This window comes from Chlorocebus sabaeus, chromosome 2 (assembly GCF_047675955.1).
Source record: "Chlorocebus sabaeus isolate Y175 chromosome 2, mChlSab1.0.hap1, whole genome shotgun sequence".
NCBI classification, from domain to species: Eukaryota; Metazoa; Chordata; class Mammalia; order Primates; family Cercopithecidae; genus Chlorocebus; species Chlorocebus sabaeus.
Genome location: NC_132905.1, coordinates 9,562,967 through 9,575,687, shown reverse-complemented (window position 1 = coordinate 9,575,687; position 12,721 = coordinate 9,562,967). Strand labels below are relative to the sequence as shown.

Sequence of the window (12,721 nt, the reverse complement as noted above, 5' to 3'; positions counted from 1 at the left end):
TCAAGACTCGTTTTGTTACCTAAAACATGATCTATCTTATGTGCACTTAAAAAAGTGTATGCTGCTGCTATTGACTGTATTTGTCTGTTAAGTATAATTGGTCTTCAGTGTTGTTCAAGCACTCTGTTTTCTTACTTATATTCTCTTTGGATGTCCTATCTGTTATTGAAAGTGGGGTATTGAAATCTCCTACTATTATGGTGTTGCTTTCTCTTTCTCACTTCAATTCTATCAATCAATGTTTATTTCATATATTTGGTTGCTCTGGTACAGGATACATATATGTTATAATTGCTATATCTTACTGGTGAATTCACCTTTTTATCATTATAGTGTCCTTCTTTGTCTCTTACTTAAAGCCTATTTAATCTGATATAAGTATTGCCACCCCTACTCTTCTTTTGATTGCTGTTTATATGGGTTATCTTTTTCCATGTTTTCACTCTCAGCCTATGTGTGTCCTTAAATCTAGGCGAGTCTCTTGTAGACAGCATATCGTTGGACCTGGTTTTTAATTTATCTTTTGATAGGGCAGTTTAATCTATTTCTATTTAAAGTAATTACTACGCCAGGCATGGTGGCTCATACCTGTAATCCTAGCACTTTGGGAGGCTGAGGCAGGTGGGTTACTTGAGGTCAGGAGTTTGAGACTAGCCTGGCCAACATGGCAAAACCCTATCTCTACAAAAAATACAAAAAAAAAAAAAAAAAAAAAAAAAAAAATTAGTCAGGCATGTTGGTGCACACCTATAGTCCCAGCTGCTCAGAAGGCTGAGGCAGGAGAATCGCTTGAACCCAGGAGGCAGAAGTTAGCTGAGATCACACCACTGTGCTCTAGCCTGGGTGACAGAGTGAGCCTCTGTTTAAAAATAATAATAATAAATAAATAATAAAAATACATAAGTATTGATGGGAAATGACTTACTTTTATCATTTTATTATCTTCTATATTCCTTGTAACTCTTTTGTCCTTATCTTTTTCTCTTGCTGTCTTATTTGTGATTTAAAAAATTATTTAGGATCATATTTTGATTCCTTCCTCATTTTCTTTTGTGTGTTTCCTATAGGTATTTCTTTTCTGGTTGCTGTGGGGCTTATATAACACATTTTATAGTTATGATAATCTATTTTAAGATGATAACTTGACTTCAATCACATAGAAAAACTGTACTATTCCACTAGACTCCTTTATGTTATTGTTGTAACAAATTTCATGTTTTTATATTATGTATCCATTAACATAATTTTATAGTTTTTATACTTTTATCTTTTCACTTCTATATCAAAATTAAAAGCTGTTTATACGATATTTGTAATGTCACATGTAATGCAATGTTATAGTACTATAATATGTATTTGTGTATGTGTGTGTATATATATATGTATATACACACATATATATAAACACACACACGCCATATATATATGTATATACACACATATATATAAACACACACACACCCCTTTTCCAGTAAATTATATGCTTTCATTTGCTTTCATGTTACTATCTTCATGTTACTTTCATTTCAACTTGAAGGACTTCCTTTAGCATTTCTTATAAGGCAGATTTCTTTGTAAGAGGACTATTATGTCTTGCCTTGGTTTTCTCATTTGCAAAATGGAATGATAGTGGAAATAAATACATCTTTGAAAAGTTTTATGTGACTTGTAAATATGTCTGCAAAATTTAGTTATCATAATTATTACTTTAGCATGTATATTGAGGAAGTTTCCATTATGACATTATGAATTAGTGTAGATTGCAAGGCTTGTGTGTGTTGTGTGTGTGCATGTGTGTATGTGTTGTGTGTGTGTGTGCACATGCCCACTAGGTGTAGTTCTGAGGTAGAGACAGAGACTGTTGCCTTAAAATCTGATTGTCCTTTGATCCATAAAATTATGACCCTGCTTGCTCTGGGAACAGTCACTTGCTTCTCTTGAGCGGGGCTGTTCAGTTGCTGATTTCCTAAACCAATTTCCTAAATGGGTAATCGTGTTCTGACTCATACAATTCCCCCTACATTTCCTGACTATTTCAGGTGACTATCTCTTCCTCTTTGCCCTTAATGGAGATGTAATCAAGTCACATGTTCCAAAGTCGTTGCTGTGTGTCTGGCTGGGGTGGACTACTCTTACATAATGTCTCACTAGAGGGTCAGAATAAAGTTGGCATACGTATTCTACTTCCACCTCAATTTCTAATCACGTTGAAAAGAAAGAGATCTTAAAATGAGAGGTGGCTTTCAGGGTCTAAAGATCCTCTGGCTGAAAGTGTTTAGTTAGTCATTAGTGTTTCAGATGTGTTAAAAGCAGTTTGCTTCATTTTTTAAGCTGTGAACTTGGTTGTATGACTTTAACCTTTTGCAGTCTAGTTTCCTCATCTGTGAAAAGGTGATAATAATAATATTTATTTCACAGAGCTTTTATGAAGATCAAATGAGATATTATCTATAAAAACACTGGCCGGGCGCAGTGGCTCACACCTATAATCCCAGCACTTTGGGAGGCTGAGGCGGGCAGATCACCTAACGTCAGGAGTTTGAGACCAACCTGGCCAAAATGGTGAAACCCTGTCTCTACTAAAAATACAAAAAAAAAAAAAAAAAAATAGCTGAATGTGGTGGTGGGTGCCTGTAATTCCAGCTACTCAGGAGGCTGAGGCAGGAGAATAGCTTGAACCTGGCAGGTGGAGGTTGCGGTGAGCTGAGATCAGTATGGGCAACAGAGTGAAACTCCATCTCGAAAAAAACAAAACAAAACAAAACAAAAAAGCTAAGCATGGTATGTGGCGTATGTGTGGGGAGAAATGCATGTTGGCATCAGTATGATTATTTTCATTGGTTTGGCCCTTCAGTAAGTCATTGCTGGGCAACTCAAGTCTAGCTGGGTGCTGGAGAGAGAAACATTAAGTACAACAACAGATAATGCAGTAGAACCTCATGCAGCATATATGAGAACAGAGAGAAGAGAAATGTTAGTTAACGCTAAGGTCAGGGCACATTTCCTAGAGGAAGTGACCTTGAGGGAAAAGTGAAATTTCCCTGGAGAAAAGAGGCAGGAGAGAGAGAGGCATTTGCCTTCCAGAAGCACCATGCAAGTAAATGTATGGGTGAGTTGGGTCTTTCATTCATATAGTCCACTTATAATTATTGAGTTCTCACTATGTGAGGGGTTCTGTGTTTGACTCAGGGAACACAATGATGAGCAGAGCAAAACAAAACAAAACAAAAACAAAAACAAAACCTATTCCTGCCCTATGTAGTATGTAACTCTCACTTTTCAGGCAAGATGAGCATGAAACCAATAACCCATAGGAAAGGTGTAGGACATCATTGGATGGTGTAGCCTTGAGACTAACTAGGTGTTAGGATGGGAGGTGTCCAATAGGGCCTCTGTGGGTAACTGAGATTTAAACTGGGACCCATGTGGGAATGGGAGTGAGGTAAGGAGAAACAGAGAAGGTCCTGTGCCAGGAGAACCATGGTGTCTTCTGGGAACTGAACAAAGTCCACTGTGGCTGAGACATAGAGCACATGGGAAAGGTATAGAGAGGACACTGGTGAGATAGTGTGGATAAGACCACAGGGGGTCTTGGTGGTCATTCTAAGGATACAGGCTTTTGTCCCAAGTGCAATGGGAAGTCACTGAAGTGTTCTGTTTATGCAGAGTAATATTTCAAGACTTATGTTTTGAAAAAAAAATTCTGCTATGTGCAGCATGCATTAATGGGGATTAAAATGGAAGTGGAAAGACCAGTAAGTAGTTGCCACAAGATGATAGTGACTTGAATTGGAGTAGTGGCAAGAAAATAAACAAATAAATAAACAAACAAATCAACAGTTGTATCTGGTGAGTCCTGAGGCACTTGGTGTAGTTGGAGAATAAGATACATGGTGCTGAGTCACTGACATGATATGTATGGGCAGTTTTTGAGGAGCAGGGGTACGACATTTCATGCTAAGAAATTTGCATTTATACTATAAAAAGGGCTGATGGAGATGAAGAAGCAGAGAAATGGAATAATCAGATTAGTGTTGTGCATGGAGGGTATTTATTTCTCTTCCCACCTGCTTCTTGAGCTAAGCACTTATTGAATTTAGAGTAATAGATGGGAGAAACGGCACAACATCATTGCAAGCAAAGATTGATGGAAAGTGGATGCTTTTGTGTAACAGCACAAAAGAGATATATGACAGAGAGGTTAAACTTGTCAGTGTGAAAAGCTATTGATCTTGTAAATACTTACCCTGAAGCCACGTAAGCCTTCTCTCAGGCATGACCCAAATATTCCAAACCTCCAATGCAGCCGAGGATGCGGATGTAACTGGATAAGGGATGACCACTGTGGAAACACAATGAGCCAAGACACTTTGTGGAAAGGGAGGGGTTTACAAAAGTGTTAAAGGAGCCAAGGGATTATAAGATAGAGGAAGGAGAGAGAGAATGTCTAGTGGAGATGGCTTTCCTCCCTGCTAGGAAGAAGGTGCCACTGGGTAGTGTTCTCAGAGCCTAAAACAGAGGCCCCATAACCATTGAGGAGCTAGGAGTAAGTCAGAGACAGAGGGAAAATATTTGGAAAACCAAATTCATTATGTACTTTCTATGATTTGGACCTCAAGTCAAGGGTCATTTTTGAGACTCTTGACACTCAACTTCTGACTGGTCAAGAGTAAAATAATCTAGTTATGAATTGGAACACTCTTCCTTCCCTTCCCTTCCTTGGGTTGATGTGTTTAAGACACTTAACATGGGGAGTACTCAGAAGGGATGGAGTATTTGGAGGCTTTTGCAGTCGGCTGAGAAAGAAGGCTGTCTGTCCACAGAGACCAAAACAGACATAAGAACTGTTGATCAAGTGGGAGTCTTTGGGAGGATTTAAAAAACTAAAGAAAAAAGAAAAACCAAAATGTTCTTCCTCTATAAAGTTTTAAGCCTGTTCCACTTAATACGTTTCAGAAAATTTAGTAAGGAAAGATAATTTGTTAACCATTCTTGCTGTGTGTTACAGATAACACTAAATTCACTTAAATACATCTTAGCTTTCAGATAGTAGACACTTTTTCAACAGGTTGTGCTCAGCTGTGTTGTGCCATACTGATTTCTGGACCTCACTTTTGGTGTTGTACACTGGAGACATTCATTCAGGGAGTGTGTCAAACTTTTAATTGTTCATTTTCAGGTTACAGAACTCAACAATGTGAAGAACGTAGCTCGATTGCCAAAGAGCACCAAGAAACATGCCATAGGGATTTATTTCAATGACGATACCTCCAAGACTTTTGCTTGCGAATCAGGTTTGTCTCAGGCAGGGCAGGGGGGCTTTTGCTTTTAGATTCTGAATGGATGCTGGGCACACAGTTTAATCTTTTGGACATTTCCACAGATCTTGAGGCCGATGAGTGGTGCAAAGTACTCCAGATGGAGTGTGTAGGAACACGGATCAATGACATCAGCCTTGGAGAGCCTGACTTACTGGCCACTGGGGTTGAGAGAGAACAGAGTGGTATGTAAAGAAAATTCTCTCCTCTCTTTTTCAAAACTGCTTCTGTCTCCGTATAATAAAACATAAGACATCTTCATTATGTAAAGTTTTTGGGGTATAAAAATGTATAAAGAAATAAATAAAATAACCTTTTATCTAATCCACAACCTGTGTTAACATTTCAGTGTATCTTTCTCTTATTTTCTTTTTCCAATTCGTAACATGAATGTATCCACATTAATAATATCAATTAGAAATTTTGGGGAACCTGCTATGTGCCAGTTTGTTGGAAGATGCTTTACTCATCTCAGATTATTTATTATACGTTTCATAGCAACCCTGTGGTATAGGTATAATTACATACAGCCCTATGATATAGGTATACATACATTTCATAGCAGCCCCATGGTATAGGTATAATTCATTTTGCACATGAGGAAACTAAAATTTAGAGGAAGTAAAGACCTTCCTTCAACTCCATTAGCTCACTAGTGTTTGATTCTAGACAATACTGTTGGGCCTATATTTACAGTGTACAGATTTTAAAATGTCATGGGCATTTTTTGGTCTTGCCTTTTTCACTTAAAATGTTATCAACAGCTTTGCAATGCTTTCAATATAATTCAAACTTTATGAATATTTCACCAAATTTAAACCCATCTAAAATCTGTAATTAAAAAAATACACATTTTGTTGAAACACTTGAGCCAACTCTGAGCTCAGCACTCAGTCTGGGAATAAATAATTTAAAATAATAATGACCAAAATATTCATGAACACTTCAGCAAAAATCAATGTTGATTTACAGAACAAACCTGGATGTGAGGAATTATTTCTTTGTCTCCTAACAGCTGAGCCTGGGGACAGGGTAGATCAGATCACAGAGCTCTGCTTTAGCTGGTTGACTTGATCTATGAGGGCATGTCACCATGGAAAGGTCTGTGGGTCATCTGATCTGATTACGGACATGGCAGAGATGGAATTGTACTGACTCTTTCTGTAGGTGCACACTCCAATGTCAGTAAAAAAAATGCTGTCCCTCCCAGTTGGAACTATGTCTTCATGACACATTTACAATCTGTGACTGTTTTGGATGCAACATATCTACCATAACCCATCTCCATGGAAGTGTTATTGACCGAGACCTAGAAGCGCTGGGTAATTCAGAGGAGCCTCTTTGTAGGTTGGAAAATTGAGTTACAGAGAAGTTGAGTCATTGATGGGATTACACAACCAATCCCCAGGCTCCTCCTTCTCTGGTTCACTAAATCAGGATGCCCCAGGCAGAGAGGATACATAGGAGCCAAGCATAAAGAAAACCTGGCAGGTTTTGATTATGATTCATTTTTTCACCTAGAGTGCTCAGATCAGCACTTTTCACAAATTTGTATTTGGGAAGCAGTATCCTGACTGCACTACAGTCTGAATTTAAAAATCGGTGGTGCCTAGGAGATACCTTTCCCACAGCAGCTTTCTGTGCCTCTGTTTCCTCTTCTGTTAAATGGAAATAATAGCTCTGCTCTACAAGTATCAGGGATTATTATAAATTCAACTAAGTCCTCTCAGGCCCTTTACAATGTTAGTTAGTATGACTTCAAGTGATTGTAAATAAAATGGTTACTCTACCACTATTGCTGTTATTCTTTTTAAAATTTTATTATTTTTTCCTACCTCTCCCCTGTTGTTATTCTTGAGTGAGGTAGGACTTAGAGAACATCTAAGCAAATAGATTGATAATGATCTCTCTTACCTTTTACTTAATGTAGATAGTCTTTCTTACTTGGAAGTTTCAAGGGGGGAATATGCTCAATTAGAATACATTTTTTTTCAAATAATTACTAGAAATCAATGAATATTTGCTTATTGGGAGCATGAAATAATTTAAAATTTTTGAATAGTAGATAATGGAACACATTTCATGAACACAATCTTGGCATTACTATTTACTAAATTCAGCTAAAATCTATGAAAATTCAAATGACTATCTTATTATAAAACAATGTATTTAAAATACCACTAATATAAAATTGTTAATGCCACAATGTCATATGTAGGCAATCTATCATAATGATGCATAGTTGGAAATATATTTGCTATAGTAATATTTTTGTTCATATTTCACTGAAAGACTTTGACTCAAAAACTTCTTAATGAAGTTTCCAGAAATATAACAGAAATATGGTGACTGTAACTGCAGGGATGAGAATTAGGTTGCAGTAATCAGCCAAGCTTATGTAGAATAATTTTGGTTGCATTTTAGTAATCATCCAAATATGCAATGAACATTTCTTTCCAGTATTTTGCTAAAGAAAGTTCTTTGTTAAAACTAGTTCAAATATAAGCATTGGCATTTTCCCAAATTATTGGCCAGTGAAGTGTATAGTATCACTGTGGAGTTTTGTTTAAATGATTTGGGATACAGTTTATTCATTTAGTTATAGAAATTACAAGTTGATCAATATAACTTTAATAACATTAAACCATGACATAGTTGTTTTGCACCTGCATGTTTTGTGAGCACAAAAGTGTGGATCTAGTTAATGTGTTCTTGGCAGGAAAAAAAATTGCTTTTAATGGTTTTATTGCTTTAGACTTTTATTGGCATACACATTTTTATTATGCAAATTTAAAAATTCTAAAAATGATCTTTGCTCATGTAAATAGTGCTTAGTGTATGCTGACAGTCAGGCTGTATTATTATTATATTATTGAATAGGATCTGCATTTAAGAAATTATTTTCTGGGACTGTTAATTAATGGGAAAGGTTTATCTTTCTGAATATGCAACCAAAATCTAGAATGTGAACTTGAATTGTTTTTAAATGCCTCTATGTTCCTACAATGTCTTTGATGTTTTATTCCTGGGGATTTTAGACTAACCTTTTGTTTTTCTCCCAGAGAGATTCAATGTGTATTTGATGCCATCTCCTAACTTAGATGTACATGGCGAATGTGCCTTGCAGATTACATATGAGTATATCTGTCTTTGGGACATCCAGAATCCCAGAGTCAAACTCATCTCTTGGCCGCTAAGCGCCCTGCGGCGGTATGGACGTGATACTACGTGGTTCACTTTTGAGGCAGGGAGGTGAGTTTAATGACTTTTAATGACTATTTTTCTGTTTTGTGTGTGTGTGTGTGTGTTCATTTTTACCAGGCTCGCATCATATGAGACGGTAGGTTTTCATATGACACCCAACTGAAGTCACTTGAGGGAATTCATAGAGTTGCAATGACATAATATGAGGGGTCTTGTAAAATATTTATATGTTCAACATGGCTTTTCTCCCCTGTGGAAGATTCTAATGTCTCACATGCATGATACAAATTTTCATTACACAGTTTGTTTCCATACCACAAACTGAAGTTGATCCAGGTAAAAACGTTAACAAGGTACCATTTCCTGGGTCAAGCTGAACAGAGGCCAGCTTCTTGATTTTGGGAAACTTTCATATTATTATTTCACTTATGTTTCCTCATCTGAGCTAACTGTGGTAGATTATTATTATTAATTATTAATAAGACCATGGAGTTTTTACCAGCTGCAATTTATTGAGTTCCATCTACTTGGCTTGCAGTGTAAGGATTCCCGTGAATACTGGAAGAGATTCATGCTCAAACTTGCTCTTTGTGATACCTACTAAGCACTTTCTGGGTTTTCTCTTTTTCCTCTTAGGGTTAATTGGGAGAGATAAAATAGTGCCAATAATATATGGGTTGGTTGCTACCTACAAAAAGACTCCTCTAGTCAGAATCCTATTTTCCTTGTCCTTCACTTTTCCCTCAGAATTTAGGATTCATTTGGGAACGCCGCAGATATATATATTTTTGTTTTGTTTTGTTTTGTTTTGTTTTGTTTTGTTTTGTGAGATGGAGTCTTGCTCTGTCGCCCAGGCTGGAGTGCAGTGGCAAGATCTTGGCTCACTGCAAGCTCCGCCTCCCGGGTTCACGCCATTCTCCTGCCTCAGCCTCCTGGTTAGCTGGGACTACAGGCGCCCGCCACCACGCCCAGATAATTTTTTGTATTTTTAGTAGAGATGGGGTTTTTCACCGTGTTAGCCAGGATGGTCTCGATCTCCTGACCTTGCGCCTTGGCCTCCCAAAGTGCTAGGATTACAGGCATGAGCCCCCGCACCCAGCCAGATAAATTTTCTATTTTAGAATTTTAAATGCCTAAATTTTAAGAAGTATAAGTTCTTCTGTATATGGCCTGACATTACACTGAAATTGAAAACCATCAACTTGTGATGTTAAATAACAGTTGCTTGTAAAAGCAGATAATTATTCCTGACAGGAATATGACTCTTGATATAAGGAGAGTAAACACAGAAGTTCTAAACACCCCAATCCATGTGAATGGGTAACAGTAGTGGTCCTCTCTAACAAATCTGTTCTTTCCATTTTAATGAACAAAGCCCAATTATTTAAAATTTACGTTTTACCTGTAGTCCCAGCTACTCAGGAAGCTGAGGCATGAGAATGGTGTGAATCCGGGAGACGGAGCTTGTAGTGAGCAGAGATCACGCCACTGCACTCCAGGCTGGGTGACAGAGTGAGTCTCAAAAAAAAAAAAAATTATATTTTAAATAATCAAAGCCCAATTATTTAAAATTTACATTTCAGAAATATGATCAATTTGATGTTCTTACAACTGTCTGGAAAGTTTTTTACTTTATACTTTTCATACAGCTCTTTTCTGGTCTATTTTATTTTTAAGTACCTAGAAACAAGTTGGTGAATCTTTCAAGGACTATAAAAGTTATCACAAAAAATAAACCTTTAATGTTTAGAGCAATGATTTTGTTTTGTGAGAATTACTTATTTATTCTTCTTATAAGAAAATCCCAGTCCAGGGCGGTGGCTTACACGGGAGGATTGCTTGAGCCCAGGAGTTTCAGACCAAGCTGGGCAACATAGGGAGACCCCATCTCTCCAAAATTGTTCTATTATGAAAACAATTGCACATGTATATTCATCACAGCACTATTCACAATAACAAAGACATAGAATCAACCCAAATGCTCATCAATGATAGACTGGATAAAGAAAATGTAGTACATATATACCATGGAACACTATACAGCCATAAAAAAGAATGAATCATGTCCTTTGCCAGGACAAGGATGGAGCTGGAGGCCTAATTCCTTAGCAAACCAATATAGGAACAGAAAACCAAATACTGCATGTTTTCACTTATAAGTGGGAGTTAAATCATGAGAACACATGGATATGTAGAAGGGAACAACACATACTGGAACCTATCTGAGGGTTGAGTATGGGGAAGGGAGAGGATCAGGAAAAATAAGTAATGGATACTAAGCTTAATACGTGCATGATGAAATAATCTGTACAATAAGTCACCATGACACAAATTTACCTACGTAACAAACCTGTACATCCTGCACGTGTACCCATGAACTTAAAACAAAAGTTAAAAAAAAGGAAAATAAGAATACCCATTCATTACTGGATATATTGTAGAAAAAATAAAAGCTAATTAAATGAAAAAAAAAATTAGCCAGGCATATAGTGCCACACACCTGTGGTCTCAGCTACTCCAGACACTGAGGTGGGAGGATCACTTGAGCCGCAGAGATCGAGGCTCCAGTGAGCTATGATCATGCCACTACAGTCCAGCCTTGGGCGACAGAGTGAGACCTTGTCTCAAAAAAAGAAAAAAACAACAACAAAAGAAAATCCCTATAGAAAATTAATAATTTTTTTGGTAAGGTTGGTGTATTTTTTCCTTTAGGTCTCAGAAATTATGTATGCATTAACTATAACCAGTGAAATCTAAGTATTGAAAATGTTTTATAATATAAATAGACTTTTCTATGACTATATATCTCAAAACACCTCCATTCATATTTCATATTGATGTGTAAGAGAATTCTGCATCGATCAAGACTCTTTGGATCTGTTTCAGACAGTACTTATTCAATTATTAATATTTTAAAATCATTTTTTATTTACCATTTACAGGAAATAGTAGTAGAAAAAGTGTATAGCTTTTTATGGCAGTGTTTGAAGACCAAAACCTTAGTAAATTTTATTAGTATCTCATGTCTATTTTAAACATAAAAATATATTATCTTATTAATTTTCCAGGGATAAGATGAACACTATACATATCCTGCAAATGTTTAGTTTATTCATATTGAAATCTAATAGAACTGCTAAGGACTTAGGCAATTACTTAAAAGATGTTGATATTTCTCCTAAGTGCTGTAGGAAACCATAGAGACTTGGAGGCTGGTATGTTTGAGTCTCTGTGTGTGTATGAGATGTGTGTATACGGGTTGTGTGAGTATGTGATGTAATTGTGTTAATAGTTTATAAAGGGCCGGACACAGTGGCTCACACCTGTAATCTCAGCACTTTGGGAAGCCGAGGCAGATGGATCACAAGGTCAGGAGATCGAGACCATCCTGGCTAACATGGTGAAACCCCGTCTCTACTAAAAATATAAAAAATTATCCGGGCGTGGTGGCGGGCACCTGTAGTCCCAGCTACTCGGGAGGCTGAGGCAGGAGAATGGTGTGAACCTGGGAGGCGGAGCTTGCAGTGAGTGGAGATCGCACCACTGCACTCCAGCCTGGGCGACAGAGCGAGCCTCCGCCTCAAAAAAAAAAAAAAAGTATATAAAGGTCACTTTGACCACATTGTGTAGACAGTAGGATAGAGGAGATAGGTGTGGATGTGGGAGATATTGAACCGGCTCAAGTGAAACAATGGTGGATGAAAAGATACACTGGTGACATAAATTCCAGAACTATTTCAATGGTGTTTACCAATATGCTGACTTGGAAGATATAAGTGTTTTATTCCATGACTTTGATGACCCCTTTATAGTCCATCCATTTGCTTATTTAATCCAAGAACTCCATTGGTTAGATGATTATAATATTCACAACCCGGGCCACTCAATGTTATATCTCCAGTATTGTGGGGACATAGAATATTTATTGATTTTGATCGCATTATTCTTATGCATTGGCCATGTTTTGCAGGCCTGGTGCAAACTTGAGATTGAATGGTCAGAAAGGAAAGTGTGGGAGTTGTATGCTTAGGATCTTACTTCTCAAACAGCATGGTGTAGTATACGAAGTACTAATTCAGAATTCAGAGAAACCCTGGGTAATCTCTACTTTTGCTAGCCGCTAACCTTGGACAAAGTTCTTAACTTTCCTTGTAAATTTATTGGAGTAATAACTTTCTTGCAGATTTGTTGTAGGTAAA

General features: G+C 37.2%; 1 protein-coding gene across 4 annotated transcripts in view; it reads left to right on the top strand.

The window, feature by feature from the left end:
• Positions 1 to 12,721, top strand: part of DOK5 (docking protein 5) — a 167,513-nt gene that overhangs the window by 99,689 nt on the left and 55,103 nt on the right. For all 4 annotated transcript variants that reach the window (XM_073005700.1, XM_073005692.1, XM_008013606.3 and 1 more), the window contains exons 3-5: positions 5,180 to 5,294; positions 5,384 to 5,503; positions 8,381 to 8,570. In XM_073005700.1, coding sequence (XP_072861801.1) covers positions 5,419 to 5,503; positions 8,381 to 8,570 — 275 coding nt within the window. In that variant the 5' untranslated portion in view covers positions 5,180 to 5,294; positions 5,384 to 5,418. The remainder of the gene's footprint in view (positions 1 to 5,179; positions 5,295 to 5,383; positions 5,504 to 8,380; positions 8,571 to 12,721) is intronic.